This window comes from Arvicola amphibius, chromosome 3 (assembly GCF_903992535.2).
Source record: "Arvicola amphibius chromosome 3, mArvAmp1.2, whole genome shotgun sequence".
In the NCBI taxonomy this organism is placed as follows: Eukaryota; Metazoa; Chordata; class Mammalia; order Rodentia; family Cricetidae; genus Arvicola; species Arvicola amphibius.
This window is the reverse complement of record NC_052049.1, coordinates 178442-193287: the sequence shown is the minus strand read 5'-3', so window position 1 is coordinate 193287 and position 14846 is coordinate 178442. Positions and strand designations below refer to the sequence as shown.

The 14846-nt window shown below is 43.8% G+C and overlaps 1 protein-coding gene across 1 annotated transcript in view; it reads right to left on the bottom strand.

The window, feature by feature from the left end:
- Positions 1-3504: 3504 nt before the first annotated feature.
- Ahrr (aryl-hydrocarbon receptor repressor) overlaps positions 3505-14846 on the bottom strand; it is a 71911-nt gene continuing 60569 nt past the window's right edge. The window contains exons 7-10 of the mRNA XM_038324335.1: positions 11762-11958; positions 5567-5628; positions 5198-5339; positions 3505-4507 (exon numbers count right to left, since the gene is read on the bottom strand). Coding sequence (XP_038180263.1) covers positions 3505-4507; positions 5198-5339; positions 5567-5628; positions 11762-11958 — 1404 coding nt within the window. The remainder of the gene's footprint in view (positions 4508-5197; positions 5340-5566; positions 5629-11761; positions 11959-14846) is intronic.

The window sequence follows — 14846 nt, the reverse complement described above, 5'->3', positions numbered from 1 at the left end:
AGAGCAAGGGAGGAGGTACAGGTTCTAAGTAGGTGGAGAGCAGATGGAGATTCCTTCTGGAAACCCAGATAGTCAGCTCAGAGTTTCCTTGGTGAAAGAATGTTTCCAGAAACAGTCTATCCTAGGGATTTCTAGAAGGTTGCATAGCTGTGCTGGGCCCTAGAGTAGGGTAGGCTGTGAAAGACACTTCACTTGGGACAAATACCTCCTTATCAGTCTGAAGAGTCGTGCTGAGACTCAGCTGTTGGCAAAGAAAATCCAGAGAGGCTCTTTGGGCCCCCTCAATCTCAACAGAAACAAATTATGATGTTGCCCAAGATCTCTTCTTGTTCTCAGAGGACAGAGCTCTTGCTTAGCTACAGATTAGATGTTATCAAATATGTACCAAGGATATATAGAATTGTAGCATCCAAACAAGTAGAAAGGAGAGAAGGAAGGGGGAGAACAGAGTATTCCAGCAAGCAGAGAATGTGGGAAAAAGAAGACTTGATCAAACATAATCGAAAACAGAATGGGAAACAGAAATGTGTTCAAATGAGCACAAGTAAATGGATTAAATGTGGCAAAACTGTTATTAGAAAAAATTTAAAACATAAGAAAACACAAAGGGCTAGTAGTGGAGGAAGTTTCTCACAATGACCAGTTAATCATGAGAAAATTTGTGAGTGGGGAAATTAGCATCAAATTGTCTAAGTTTTGTCAAAAGTCACAGACAGAGACTATTGTGAAGATACAAAATGCATAAGATATAAACAAAAAGGATTAAAATGTGGTAACTATCACAGAATAAATATCCTTGGATGACGAGAGGCCTCTGTCGAGCCTTCCTCACTCTTCACGGGCAGTGTGAGGATGGGGCGTCCTGAGAGCACATGAAGGTCCTAACCCCAGTTTTCATCTCCAGCCTTTCTACTTTTACATTTATTATTCTCTTCTGCTGTCCTAGAATGTAAATCCAAAACACTCTCTGAATGAAAAGACACACAATCTTGCACTAAATACATGGAAACATGAGGTTTATTTTGCAGAAGTTTTGCAAATTTAGTATAGACTACAGTATGAGAAATGCATTTGCATTCTCTGTTAAAACAGAGCACCGAGAAAACAGCACAGAAAGCTGCATTGTAGTGTATCTATTTAAAGTTTGTTGGGCCAGTCTAGATCTTGAGGATTTTTTTTAGTAGAAACTGCAAATATAAATATGTATTTATATTACTTCTTAGCCCATCTCTCACTATATTTTATTTTGATATTTTAGCCACATAGGCAGAAGTTAGATATCACAAAAAGTATGAGACTGTGCTTAGTGTAGATGGTGAAATCATAAAGCAGGAGTAACCTCTATGCACATTCTGTACAAGTTGACTGGGTACTTGTAAGCAACAAAAGTGCAGGTGTGGGAGCTTTGAGCTTCCTTGGACAGTGTTGGCACCAGGTATCCAAGCTTGCCATGTGATGTTGTGTCTCACATACACAAAATCTGCAGAACTTATATCCAAGTGCAGAACTCAGTGTACACAAAGCCTGACCTGCAGGGGAAAACCCGGGTCCCAGTTGAGCTGCCCACACTTTACACTTGGTAACTCATTCCAGGAGTGTGCAGATGAGGTTCATCGGAAAGGTTCAGCATATCTGAACAGAGGGCATACAGGTTCTGGGGGAACACGGCTCTTCTTTGGCTACATAGCTAGGGGATGGGGATCTAGCTAAGATTGTTAAATACATAATAATGCATTTTATTTTATTTTATTTTGAGAAGGGTCTCATATAGGCTTCAATCTCTTGAGTGCTGTAATACACACCACCATTCCTAAATGTCTTTGAATTTCCTCTTCTTGGCCTCTTCCACTGGCTCCAGTATGCCTGGGAAATGTTGTATACACTGGAGTATAACAGTTTACTGTGTTCTCTGCTTCTTGTGTAATAAGCATATAGGATGCTGAGGATAGGAACATAACTAATCACTTTCAGAGAGAAATACTAGAATGTCAGACACTTGAGAGGTTTGTGCATGTTCTGTCCTTGGGAGTTGGGCATGTGGTTAGAACAGGAAGTGTTGAGCAAGATTCAAGTTCTACCTGTTGTTATTCATTAGGACCCACAGTGTAAGCTATGCTTGTCAGAAACGTGTAAAGTGGACTGAGTCAGTTTGAGTGAAGGAGGGAGATAGGTGGCTGGGCACAAGGTGCAGAGCTGGGACACCATCCTCACTTCAGGCTTTAGGTAATGGAGAGAGCAAGCCTCACATCTGTGACAGCACAGCTCCTGCCTTGCCCTTTAAAAGCCTCTGTTTACTGGGGGACAGAGAAAACACAAGTTCCCAGGATCTCGTAGTGAGCATTCTCAGTTCTAGATCTTCAGGTGTATCCCTGTCCCACAGAGAGTCCTCTTGAGAGCCAGACATCTCAAAAGCTGAGCAGAGAACCTGGTTCTGCCCACCCAATGAGATTCTAACAAGGTGATAGGCATTTTCCAGACAGCTTCTTCACCAAGCCAGTAACTGAGCAATGATTTCCTGGGACCATGGGTAAAGGAAAGAAAGTCTATATTGAAGAGACTGCCTAGTAGAATTAGCCATGAGCTCCAGCAAGCTCCTTAGCAAGCATTCCTAAGACCTCAGGGGAAGTGACATCAGAGGTGGATGCTCATCCCCGATGAAGACTATCTGTACCATAGAGGTAGGCAGAGCACAGCAAGCATTTTCCTTTTCAGTAGCTCCTGTGCTAATGGAGCAGGATTTTTGGTCTGAGCGCTTCCCTGAAACACTTTCAACTGCTCTACCAGCCATAAGTCATTTTGCCAATGGTTTTCTGTTTAATATTTAATATCCACATATCCTACAATAAGAGTACATTGCATTTGCAATTCAGAACAAATACTGGCTGCCTTCCTGTCCCTAAGTCTCTCTGGGCTAGGAACTGTTGACTTTCCCGGAAAGCTCCGTAGACAATAGCCAGGGACAATTCATCCTCATCAGTGTGGCTTCACCCTTTTTTGTATGTGGTGCTTCCTTGATTTCTGGCCTGGACACTATAATCTCCACCATGTGATGTGCACAAGGATACAGGTACATAAATCATATTTAGAAATCCACAGAAAATACCAAATGGCATGGGATGTTTTCCCGACCACCACTATGCAAAGTGTGGCTTCGGATCTCCTCAGAAGCCTCAAAACTTCTGTTGCATACAGGCAGGAGATGTAGCAAGACTGGGTACCAGGGACACATCACTTTGACACATCAGTTGAGGGCTGCCCACCATAAAATACTATTGGCTACTTTCATAAGCATATTAATTTTAAAGAGAAATACTGTCCACTTGAACAGACTTGGGTTTATTCATGAGAGTCCTCTGATGCTCTATATGATTCAGGATACTCTACTACTCAGCTACACACAGGGAATCCCAACCTCACTCATTGAGTTCTGTAAAGAGTGTCACAAGAAGAATCTCGATCACATCCTGTCATCCAAGAACTGAAATTTCCAGTAGAACAGCAGCTCTAGGGTAGGAATATCCCATCAGAGCCTTTGGGTGGGATCACAGTTACAGAGGCACCCTTAGGGAACATCCTGGGCACAGTCACTTGGCCAGGACCAGCCCATGATGGTGAGTCCAGGGGCTCACGCTTAACAATAGGAGCTCTGCAGTCTTGGCCCAAAGAGGGGTGCTGGCTCTCACTGTGACTCCGCATGAAGAGGTGGTGAGGAGACTCTGGATCCAGGCAGGTGCAATGTGCAGGATGGAGAGGAGCCGGCTCCCTGCAGGATCCCACAGGATCTCTGCTGTGGGGATTCGTTCCCAGCATACCATGCCCAAGGTGTGGGGTACAGACCTGCTGCCTATAGTCGGGCTCTGTTTTCAGGTGCATCCTGGCAGGGAAACTGACCAGATGTCTCCTGGCCATGTCGCTAGCTCCCAGCCATACCCGACTAGTTGTGCTGGCATCAACTATGTTCTGGGACCCAGATTCATCTTCCATCTTGATTGGTACTTCCAGTGATAATACTGGGTTGCATGGGGTGTCCATGGTGACTGACAGGCTGTGCAATTTTGCTTCCTCTGTAGAAAAACCCCTGGTTGAGAAGCGCTGCATTCCATGCAGAGGGATCCTGGATCCTAGGCTGCCCTGGGGGATATGACAGGTGGAAGGATGTACCTGGTGGATATCTTGCAAAGGTCTGTTCATTTGACTGCAGTAGGCACCAGTGGGATAGTCTGGTGAATCTTTTAAAGAAGCCATATTGCCAGTACTGAACATGCCCTGGCCTCCAGGATAGGGCATACAGGAACCATGGGGCATTGGACAGGTGGATGGCTCATTCTTACTGGGCTGCCGTGTCAGCTTGGTAGTGACCTCCTGACTTCTCTGTTCTGTACTCCAGTTCAGGTGCCTCAAGTGTACTGGTGTTTCCAAGCCATAATTGTACTTGTGCATCTCCCTCTGCCCCCGGGCACCAGTAGATCTCCTTAGTATGTGTTTCTGGTCCTCTTCTTCCCTGTCCCTTCAGAGAAAAGACAGCCATTGAACATAGCAACAGAAGTGATACTCTTACATCCTTAGGGGCCTCAGCCTTTCTATGAGAGGATGACAACTTAGTACGATACCAGTTAACTCCCAAGGGAAGCTTCAAGTCTTCCAAGATCACATTGGCCTTTTCAACCACCCATTGTCAATCTGAAGGAACAGTGAAGTGCCTTCCTTGCTCTACCTTGCCTTCCTTGGTCCCTAGGTCCCAGGAAGCATGCTGCTCTTCTTAGTCCAAGGAGGCATCACTGGGCATTGGTGAGTATCCTCCATCGGTCGTATGATCATGACTAATATAACACTATAGGGACTATCAAATTGAAAGAACAATCCTGTGGTTGACCACAGGACACTTTGTGGCTTCAGGACTAGCACCTGTGTGATGAGAGATAAGGAAGGTACTACCTAGTAATGAGTTTGGTACAGATCCCTGGTCAAGATTGGGCAAGAGTGTAGGCATGTGGCAGGTGGCAGGTGAGAGAAGGGCTGTGATCTAAAAGGACTTCTGAGCCCAACATACTCCCCCCTGATTGCTTGCTGCCCAGGCTGAGAGGATGTCCATAAACACAGGTGTCAGGACTATAGCAATTATTTCGTCTCCATACCTATTCCATCCCTTTCACTGGCTCAATTGGGGGCTAGGACTGTGCAGCCTGGTACCACTTACCCTGAAGCCCCCTTGGGGTCGAGTAGGAGGTCAGGACCACCCCTGAGGCACAGACATGAAGGCCTGGCTAGGGCCCGGGCCCAGTGGCTCCTATCTGTTTGTCCCCTGAACAGTGAAATGCCATTTTCTCCATTGCTCCTTCCTGTTAGAATTTAGAGAGGGAAAGATGTCACAGTGAGGGCTAATGAGAAAGTTTTTTCTCAACAATTACCAGGACCAGAATGACAGCCCCAGGCAATTATCTCTGTGGTACTCCCTGCTAGCCCTGGCATCTCCAGGAAATACACAGAGTTCTGTAGGTATGGGGCACTCTCTCAGGGACAAAAGCATCTTTAGAGAAAAGATAAGAAAATGAAGTTTTAGAAGTACCTGCTAAGTAATTGGGTTTGGGATGTAATTCTGATTCACACAGACTTGTAACAGCTTTTGCCCTGTAAAGATCAGATGACAGCATTAATGTATATTAACAATAGGACAATGAAAGAAATTAGCAAGACAGGTATTATTGCCTGCTCAAGAGAAGATAGAAATAACATATACCTTTTAATCATTATATCACAGAGATTTTTCTTGGTTACAGCTACCCGAAGATTCTGAAGCATGTTGCATTTGAGAGCCAATACAAATACAAACAGTAATTACTTTAGGAGGTAGATGGCACATAAGTGGCTTTTAGAGATTGCAACTTCCTCCCCTCCAGAAGGCCAGAATGAAAATACAGTTTACTCCAGTGACTCAATGAAGTTGTGTTCTATACAACCATCATAACAATGAATTAGTGATCACAAAGCCACTACTTTGTGTGTGGGTGGGGTGAGAGTTATAACATGAACTTGGAAGCTGTTTTTATTAAAAACCAAACTCTTCACTTGGGTTCACAAATTATCTAAAAGCAGGATAAGATTCTGGCATCTCTACCTTTATTTTGCATCTGTGTCCTTTACTTTAGGTCACCTTTATGTACACAGGTACACTAATCGTCCATGGACACCTATCTAAAACTAGGGCTACCTATCCTAGCTGTCTTAGTTCTGGTTATTATTGCTGTGATGAAGTGGGGAGGAAAGGGTTTATTTCACTCACAGTTCAATACAACAGTTCATCTTTGAAAGCAGTGAGGGCAGGGAATCAGGGCAGCAACCTGGAGGCAGGAGCTGATGCAGAGGCCATGGAGGAGTGCTGCTTACTGGCTTGCTCCTATGACTTTCTCACCTTGTTTTCTTATAGAACCCAACCATCGACCACCAGTCCGGGGACAGCTAATGGGGTGGGCCCTCCTCCATCAATCACTAGTTAAGGTCCTACAGTTGGATCTCATGGAGGAATTTTCTCAGCTGAGGTTTGCTCCTTTTCAGATGACTCTAGCTTGTGCTTGACATAAAACTATTCAGCACACTAACTCATTTTTCTTCAAGGCTTAAGTCACAAAAATACGAATAACAGAGGCATCTTATTGTCAGATTTTTACAGCATTCTGTTTCATATTCATATTTAGGTGACTAAAGGTGTTTAGTCATTTCTCCAAACCTGTAGACACCTTAGATTCCAGCTACAGGGGGGTCTCTTAAGACAGACTATCTGTGATGGTGGGGCAACAGCTGGAAGAAATACTAACCATCTCCTGAGACCCAGTTTATCTCCCCAAACAATAAAGACTTCTTTGGACCACTTTGCAGAACCAGAACTGAAATGATGGTTGACCACACTACCATCCCTTGATCATAACTTCTTAATTAAGCATACATCTCTTACCCTTACCCTGGTTATGCCTCTATTTTAGCCACAAGCTTATGTAAATGTTCCAAAGATGGGAACATGTTCCTTCACATGTTCCTGTCTCCAAAGTACTATAATCTATGTCTCCCTTCTCTATTTTTATCACTACTGGTCTATTTAATGGACAGATCTGGATAAATGGCCAAGTCTGGCCTGCTACTGGAATCATGGATTTTGCCCTTAAAATCTATTTAGAATAATTTTGAGTTGTCCTGATAGAGCCATTTTGCTTTTTGAAGGAGAAATTTAGGTTTTTTTTCTGGTGATGCCCCTCTGCTGGGTACCATGCAGGATCTCAAACTCTATCTATTGAACTCACTCTATAGTTCTCTATGCTCTTTGTACCTGGGGTCTGTAAGGAGCTGAGACAGAGAGAAAGGGAAGCCCGACCTGCTGGGGAACTGATGGGAATGTGTACTCTCCAGGAATCATCTTTTTTCCCCTTTGTATTCATGGACACAATGATAAAACTGTGGCAAGGGTTGATTTGGGGATCTGAAATAAATTTTAGCAGCTAGGTAAAAGAACATAGCAGGCTGAAGAAATAAAGAGGAACGGTCAACACAAACACTTGTTAAGAAAGATGTGAGAGATGGCAGCTGCTCCTGCAATAGTCATTCAGATGCTCCCAGAGCCAGATCGCAGGGCCTGGCATGACCATCTCTGCCTCTTCAGAGAATGAACTGTGGTGTGCTTGCTGACAGCAGTGCTGAATTCAGGTCAAAGCAGAGGGGGCAGAGTCATGAACACCAGGTTCTCCATAAGAGTCTCAACAGTTTGCATAGGATGGCACCTGCTTATAGGGTTGTGCGTTCAGAATTCCTACAACTCCATCTAGGTGTCTGCTGGAAAGGGGGTGGCCTGTGTCCCCACTCTTGTGCCCACCACGAACAGAAGACAGAGTGAAATGGTACCAGAAATTGCATTTTCTTGCTTGGGTTCCAGGTCTCTCTCCAGGCCCAGTTCTGAGCACAGTATTAGTGTTCCAGAGCTTTGTTTAGGGGCTAGAAAAGCATTCATGAAAGAGAAGATTTGTGGGGATCTCTGATGAAAACAAACCAAATTGCTCCTTGAAAACAGGTAACTCAGACACTGAACAAAAGCAGAGGTTGATAAACACTGACCTTTCCCCCTGCCCCGTACAGGTGGGGCCTGCCCCTGCAAACTAACAGGTTCTGCAGATCACTGGGCTCTGGATAGATCATGGAATTTAAGTATTTTCCCCATTGGACTTGCTTTCTTCCCTTATATTTTATATGCTGTTTCTTTAATAAAAAATGAGAAAAAAATTTAAAAAATGAGAAAGTACACAAACTTATTTTTAGAATGTTCTAGAAGTCTACTGTTCTCGGTTTACTGCCCCATGTTGTGAACTTCCTAGGCTATTTTCAGTCCCAATTTCATCCCTGGAGACTAATTCCATATGCACCCAGAAGACCACGAGGTAACAACTTGGCTTCAGTGCCAGGTAGGCACTGAACAGAAGTAAGAACAACAATCTAGGAAACAAAAGCAAAGAAAGGAAAATTTTGTGTGACCATTGTCCACACACAATTTACAGAAGGTGGAGGTGAGTCACAGATGCCGTGGCAGGGTGAAATCAAACCAATAGGAGAGAGGCAGGCTCAGGCGCTGGCCTTATGTGGTTGCTGGCATTGGCTGGTAGACAAGGCAGGCTCTCCACACTGGCTCTTACGAAAGTATAGTCACTTGGTAGCTGGACGACAGGGGATGTCTAGGCAAGAGCCTCCCCACCATCTGAGATGTGATAGATAACTAGGGAATGAGCTGCAAGAGCCTAGTGACTGTGGAATTGCCACAATGATGAGGCACATGAGAGGTCAAACGAGCTGACAGAGAAGGTTCGAATGGCGGTATGCAATGTGGAGTCTTTGAGCCTCCCCACACACCACCCAGTGGCTGGGAATTCAGATCCAGTCCAGGTTCACATCTGAAGAACAAGATTTAATGCTGACCAAAGAAGAAATGCAGGTAGAACAACAAAGACAAAAAAAAAAAAAGAAAGAAAGCAGAGTTCAGCATAGAGCAAGCAGCAGAGATTGCCACTGAAAATAACAGGAGTAGCTGGCCATGGTGACAGTGTTCCTAAAGGAAGATGTCCCAGCTAGAGTATATGACTATCTGAATTCTACCTGTATTTCTGAGTCTATTGTGAATATCCTTTGTCACTGTATATATATATCCATAGGAAAGTTGTCTTGGTTGGAAAATATAAAAAGCATGATCCAGGAGTGTGGTAGTTTGGAGTAATTGACACCCATAATCTTACAGTGAGGGGCACTATTAGAAGTGACTTTGTTAAAGTGAGTATGGCCTTATTGGAGGAAGTCTGTCACTGTAGGGTGGGCTTTGAGTTTTCCTATGCTCAAGACACCCGGTGTGTCAGTTGATCTCCTTGCAAGACATAGATAGGATTCTCAGCTCCAGCACCACATCTGCCTGCAAACAGCCATGCTCTCTGCCATGATGATAAGGGACTGAAACTCTGAAACTTTAAGCGCCACACCAATTAAGTGTTTTCTTTGTAAGAGTTGCCATGGTCATGGTGTCTCTTCATAGCAATAGAAACCTAACTAAGACAAAGAGCAAGATGAACATACCAAGGCACTCAGCTGAGAAAGAAAGGCAGAAACAACAGGAGCTAGATTTTTCACAATTGCCCGAAACATTTGCTAACTGCATTTTCGAAATGTGCATAATGTATGTGGTAGTGAGCTCTGTGTCTCTGTGGGTTTGTGCAGCCTTACTGAGGGCCAGGTAACAGACCTGCATTCAGGTGATGAATGCCTGGTGTTTATCATCCTTCAAAAATGGGAATGCAACAGATACTTCGGCCAGACAAGGGGTCTTCTCCAAGGACAATTACACGGGACCAAGGTCATGGTCTAGGACTAAGCCACAGAGTGGTCACTCAATTTGGCTGCTGCAGAGAGGCCCCAAAGGATAAAAGAAGGGGTCTGGTGCAGCAGAGCAAACAGGATCCCTTTCTTTCAGCCAGTGACCTAAGGGAGATCACAGAGTAACCCATGGATTAGGAGGGGCTCACTAGTGGCACTGTTCCAGGATGCTTGGGGCATGACATCCTCAGGTCAGGATGGGGAGGCCAGTAAAATGGGCACTGCCTCCTGAAATGGCCTGATAAGGCCTTTGACTGCCCTCATGGAGGCTATACTGAGGAGGGACAAGACTGATGAGGGCCCCTCCCCAACACTCTTCCAGCAACCAAGGCCAGAGAAGAGCTCACAACTGCCTCTATGAGAAAAGCACCATGGCTCAGGTTAGAATTAGGGTCAGGATTCCAGCTGAAACTCCTGGTTCAATTTTAAATAGACGGAGAGCCCATCTCAACTTTCACTGTTTGTTCTAAGCCTGCTGTCTTGGCTAATGCAGCCATGGTCCAGAACCTTAGTATGTTCTGGAGGTGGGAGGGGACAGCTTGGTTCTGTCTGAGTCACCAAAGGACATACAATTGCCTGGGAATTAGGGCCTTTTGAGTAAGCTATTATAGTGGAACAGGAGAAAGTGTTGCTCACAATCTAGGGGGGAAATTGTTGTGTAGTAACTTCCTTCTAGATTAAAACCTTTTATCTCAGAGAGAAACTCCTGAAGACATACATTGTAAAAAAATATTTAATATCAGAATGTTTACAGGGAAGTGAAACAAAATAAGATGTCCCAAGGAAAGTAAAACACTCCATCCTCCAGGGAAGATCATTAAGACAGGAAGTAAATAACCCAAAATAGCTTCAGGAAGTCCCTGAAACTGAGCAGAATCTCTAGTCATCTCCCAGGAGTGTATAAGCAGCAAAAACTACTAGGAGTCTCACAAGTCAAACTGCCTGGAAGTCCCTCAAAGGAGCTGAGCTGCTCAGATCGAGTCCCCAGGAAAGACTATTCTCCAACCTACTGAGCTGCTGAAAGGCTGTACAGTATGCTCCAGATTTCCAGATTTTGTGATGTCACTCATGCTGGGGTGGACTTTAGTGATGTAGTTGTCTGAGTCATTTCTGCTCCTATAAGTAACCTCTCACCCACATTCCTGTATGTAACCCTAATAAAACTCATTACTTCACCAAATTGGACTTTGTGCTATCCATACTTTTGTCTGTCTTCAGCTCACTATCTTGGGTGAGTAGACACTTGTTCATTTTTCTCCAAGAATAGTGTCATACAACAGAAATCAGATTCAGAACCGAGGCATCCCAGTCAATTCCCTCTGACCGCATGCTCCCATGTCACTATGCCAGGTAGAAAATAGCTTTATATGCATTGCATTTTAAATCTCTCCTGGAAATGGATCTATGAATCAACCATAGATATGGCCCAGGAAACTAGGAGTGTTTTGTACTCTTGAAATTTGGGGAATTGCCACAGGACCGTCCAGATGAGGGCCTAGGAAGCTGGTGCAGTTCTGATACTAATCTTAGATGAGCCTGCTGAATATCTATCTGTGTTATGCCCAACACCAACAAACTGAGGAGTCAGGGCCCAAGGAGGTGACAGAACCACTTTGACCTCTCTCTGGGGTCTTACTCTGAGCCTAGACATTAAGGGTAGATTTAGAATAGTTGTAGTGGAAATGTGTGGTGCTACAGTTTGCATCAATTTTGAAAAGATTCTTGTCCCTAATAGTAGTCAGGTACGTTGTGTAAGGGTTTTAAAATATCAGACTGCATATTTATTGCTTGTTACAGAGAATTAAATAGAAATAACAAACAACATTTTGCTATCATAATTAAATGTCATGGTGTGACAACTCGTGCTCACCTTGAGTCCATTGCAACTACCATGTCTGCCCTGTGCTTCGCCCTCAAGAAAGCACTTTTCATTTTCATCTCAGTCACCGAAGGCAGAACTGGCACCACAATGCAAAACAGTGAGAGCCGCGGAGGCAGGGCTGTTCCCGATGGTGCCTTCTTCTTCTGTCCAAACAGGAATTTTAGCTTTCCTTGGAACTGCATAGTCTGGTGTTTTAAAGACAGAAACACAGCTGTTCACAGAGTCATGGAAGGTGTTCACTACCCTAGTGGAGCTCAGCCTCCTGGGCACTAGCTCTGCCCAAGGGCTATAAGTAGTTCCTTCGTTGGCAGTCTCAAGACCGTTCACGGATAGCATAATCTCGTCCACACACATGTTGACACCCCTGGTATGTGTATACGTAGGCAGACATGAGTACACGTCTACCTAAGTTGTCCCAGCCATCAGCCACCGTTTTCAGGAGCTCCCTGGAAAGTTCCCTGAGAGCTGACCCAGCTTTAACTTTCCATTTCTAAATTAGTATTTCTTGCTTTTAATGAGAAGATGAAGATAGCTTGCTTTTATTAAACTAGAATATACAGTACAAGTTTAAGTGCCGGAAAAGAGCTTAGGTATTCATGATAAAAGAAAATAATTTTTTTATATATGGAAGGCTGCTATATCACTGAATTAATTCCCAAGTTCCTTCCGGGTTCTCTTGCCTTCAGATGACCTAGCAGTATGGACCCATGCCCTATCCACTCATCCATGCCTAAATGCATCCATAGGTTGTGGAATGAACAAATAATTGCAGGGATCCACTTAGTGTGATGTGTAAGAAATTTTAGGCAGTGGTGTACTGGAAAATATTCAGTGCCCAGCTCTAAGGAAAAAAAAATCTAGATTTTCAGTGTTTTTCAGTTTCTTTGATATAAATATTCCCACTATGGCTGATTTAGAATTATTTACATAAGGTCAATCAGATGCCAATGTTCTAACAATTGATCTTGGGCAGACTCTCCCCACCCCTTCCTAGACTTTGGGACGGAGTGAAAAGGGCCTGTGAAGTGCCCAAATTAACCCAGTATAGTGGTTCTTTGTGAATTGGTATGGGATGATAGATTTGAATTAAGGAATAAATCACACATATCTTTTTTAGCTATATTTTTAATTTATTATTTGAGAATTTAATACATATATAAAACATATTTTGATGATATCCCACCCTGAATCTCCGTGTTAACTCCCCCATTCCCCAAGGTCTCCTTCCCTTCATATCCTTTTTATTCTTTAAAAAACACTAAGTCCAATTAGTGTTTCTCATGTGCATGTGATATACACATGAGTGTAGGCTCATCCACTAGAACATGGGCCACTTACCAGTGATTATGCTCACAAAGAAAAATGACTTTCTTTCTCCTAGCATCAACTTGCCAATAGCTCCTCACCACAGAGTGGCAGCCTCATGAGCCCCTCTTCCATCTGTGTTGCAATTTTGACTGGCTTAATTCTCTGTAGATCTTATGCAGGTAATTTAAGCTGCTGAAGACATTTATTTCTGTAGATATTATTGCAACTGTAAAAATAAGCTAATTCCTCTATTTGGTACTTGTTTCAGTTTTATTCTAAGTCTGTCTCTGTTCTATTATACAGTAAAATCCTCTCTTATGAATATAATTTATAAGTCCCTCGACACACTTAAACTTTAGAATGAAACATTATTGGAACAAGAGCCTTTATTACCTATTGCTTGCCCAGAAAGAGTGATTCCATTTATGGTGATAACAGATATAGATAGAATCACGGGCAGCAATCTTTTGTATGGAGCCCTATGGCCAGGTCAGCATGCTGGCCCAGTCACGTAAAGCTAGGCCTACACCTGAAGTCCAGGAAGGCTGGTTTACTGTTGTCTCTCCAGCATTTTCTTTCCAGTTCTCTTGGGTCTCATGATCCAAAACTATACATATTAAGGATCAATTTTTTTATTATTGTAGCCAATGATAAAGATGCTGATTTATCAAAGGCAGAAATTATCAGTAGAGTTTAATCTAGGATCAGGAATCAGCTACCATATCACTGATAAGTGGCCAAAGAGTTAAGTATTGCAATAAACTATGAATTGTCACCATGTTCTGCTACCATCACTGGGCAAAATCAATCTAAGGTGAGTGTTAGGTCCCAACCCCCAAAATGACAGTCTGGGCTCAGCTCAAGCTAGACTCTAACCAGGTCAACAGAAGCAGTGCTAGCAATAAACAGAACCTTACACTCAACCATTTCTATCAGGGAGAGTCATTACGTCCCTTATCGGTCCCACAGCAGACTACCTCCCCACAGCAATGGATCATCTAGTTCCCTGCTATCACATACCTATAACACATATCAAAATCCCCACTCCAAGCTGGGCCGTGGTGGCTCACACCTTTAATTCCAGCACTTGGGAGGCAGAGACAGGCGGATCTCTGTGAGTTCGAGGCCAGCCTGGTCTACAAGAGCTAGTTCCAGGACAGGTTCCAAAGCTACAAAGAATCTCTGTCTTGAAAAAACAAAACAAAACAAAACAAAACAAAAATTCCCACTCCAATTTCCAGCGTTTTTCAGTTCTGTCCTAAATAGTTGTATGCTAACTTGACAGGGTAGGGAGCCTCAATTGAGAAAATGACCCCATAAGACAGGTTGTAGGTAAACCTGGGGGCATTTTCTTAATTGATAATTGGTGTGAAAGTGCTTAGCCCATTGTGGGTGTGACCACCTGTGGGCTGGTGGCCCTGGGTTCTACAAGAAAACAGGATGAGCAAGCCATGTGGGCAAGCCAGTAAGCAGCTCTGGCCTCTGCATCAGCTCCTGCTTCCAAGTATTGGCCTTGTTTGAGTTCCTGCCCTGACTTCCTTCAGTGACAGACCACACTGTGAAAGTGTTAGCCAAATAAACCTTTCCTTCCCGTGTGGCTCTTGGTCATGGTAACCCTAAGACAGGTAACTCTTAACATATACCTACAACCCATATCAAAGCGTCCAGGCTCCTCTGTCCTACAAACCTCCTCCCCACTGCTCTAAATTTCCAGGATCCGTCCCACTGTAAAAACAGAAATGTCTTTTCCACCTTTTGCTGTTTT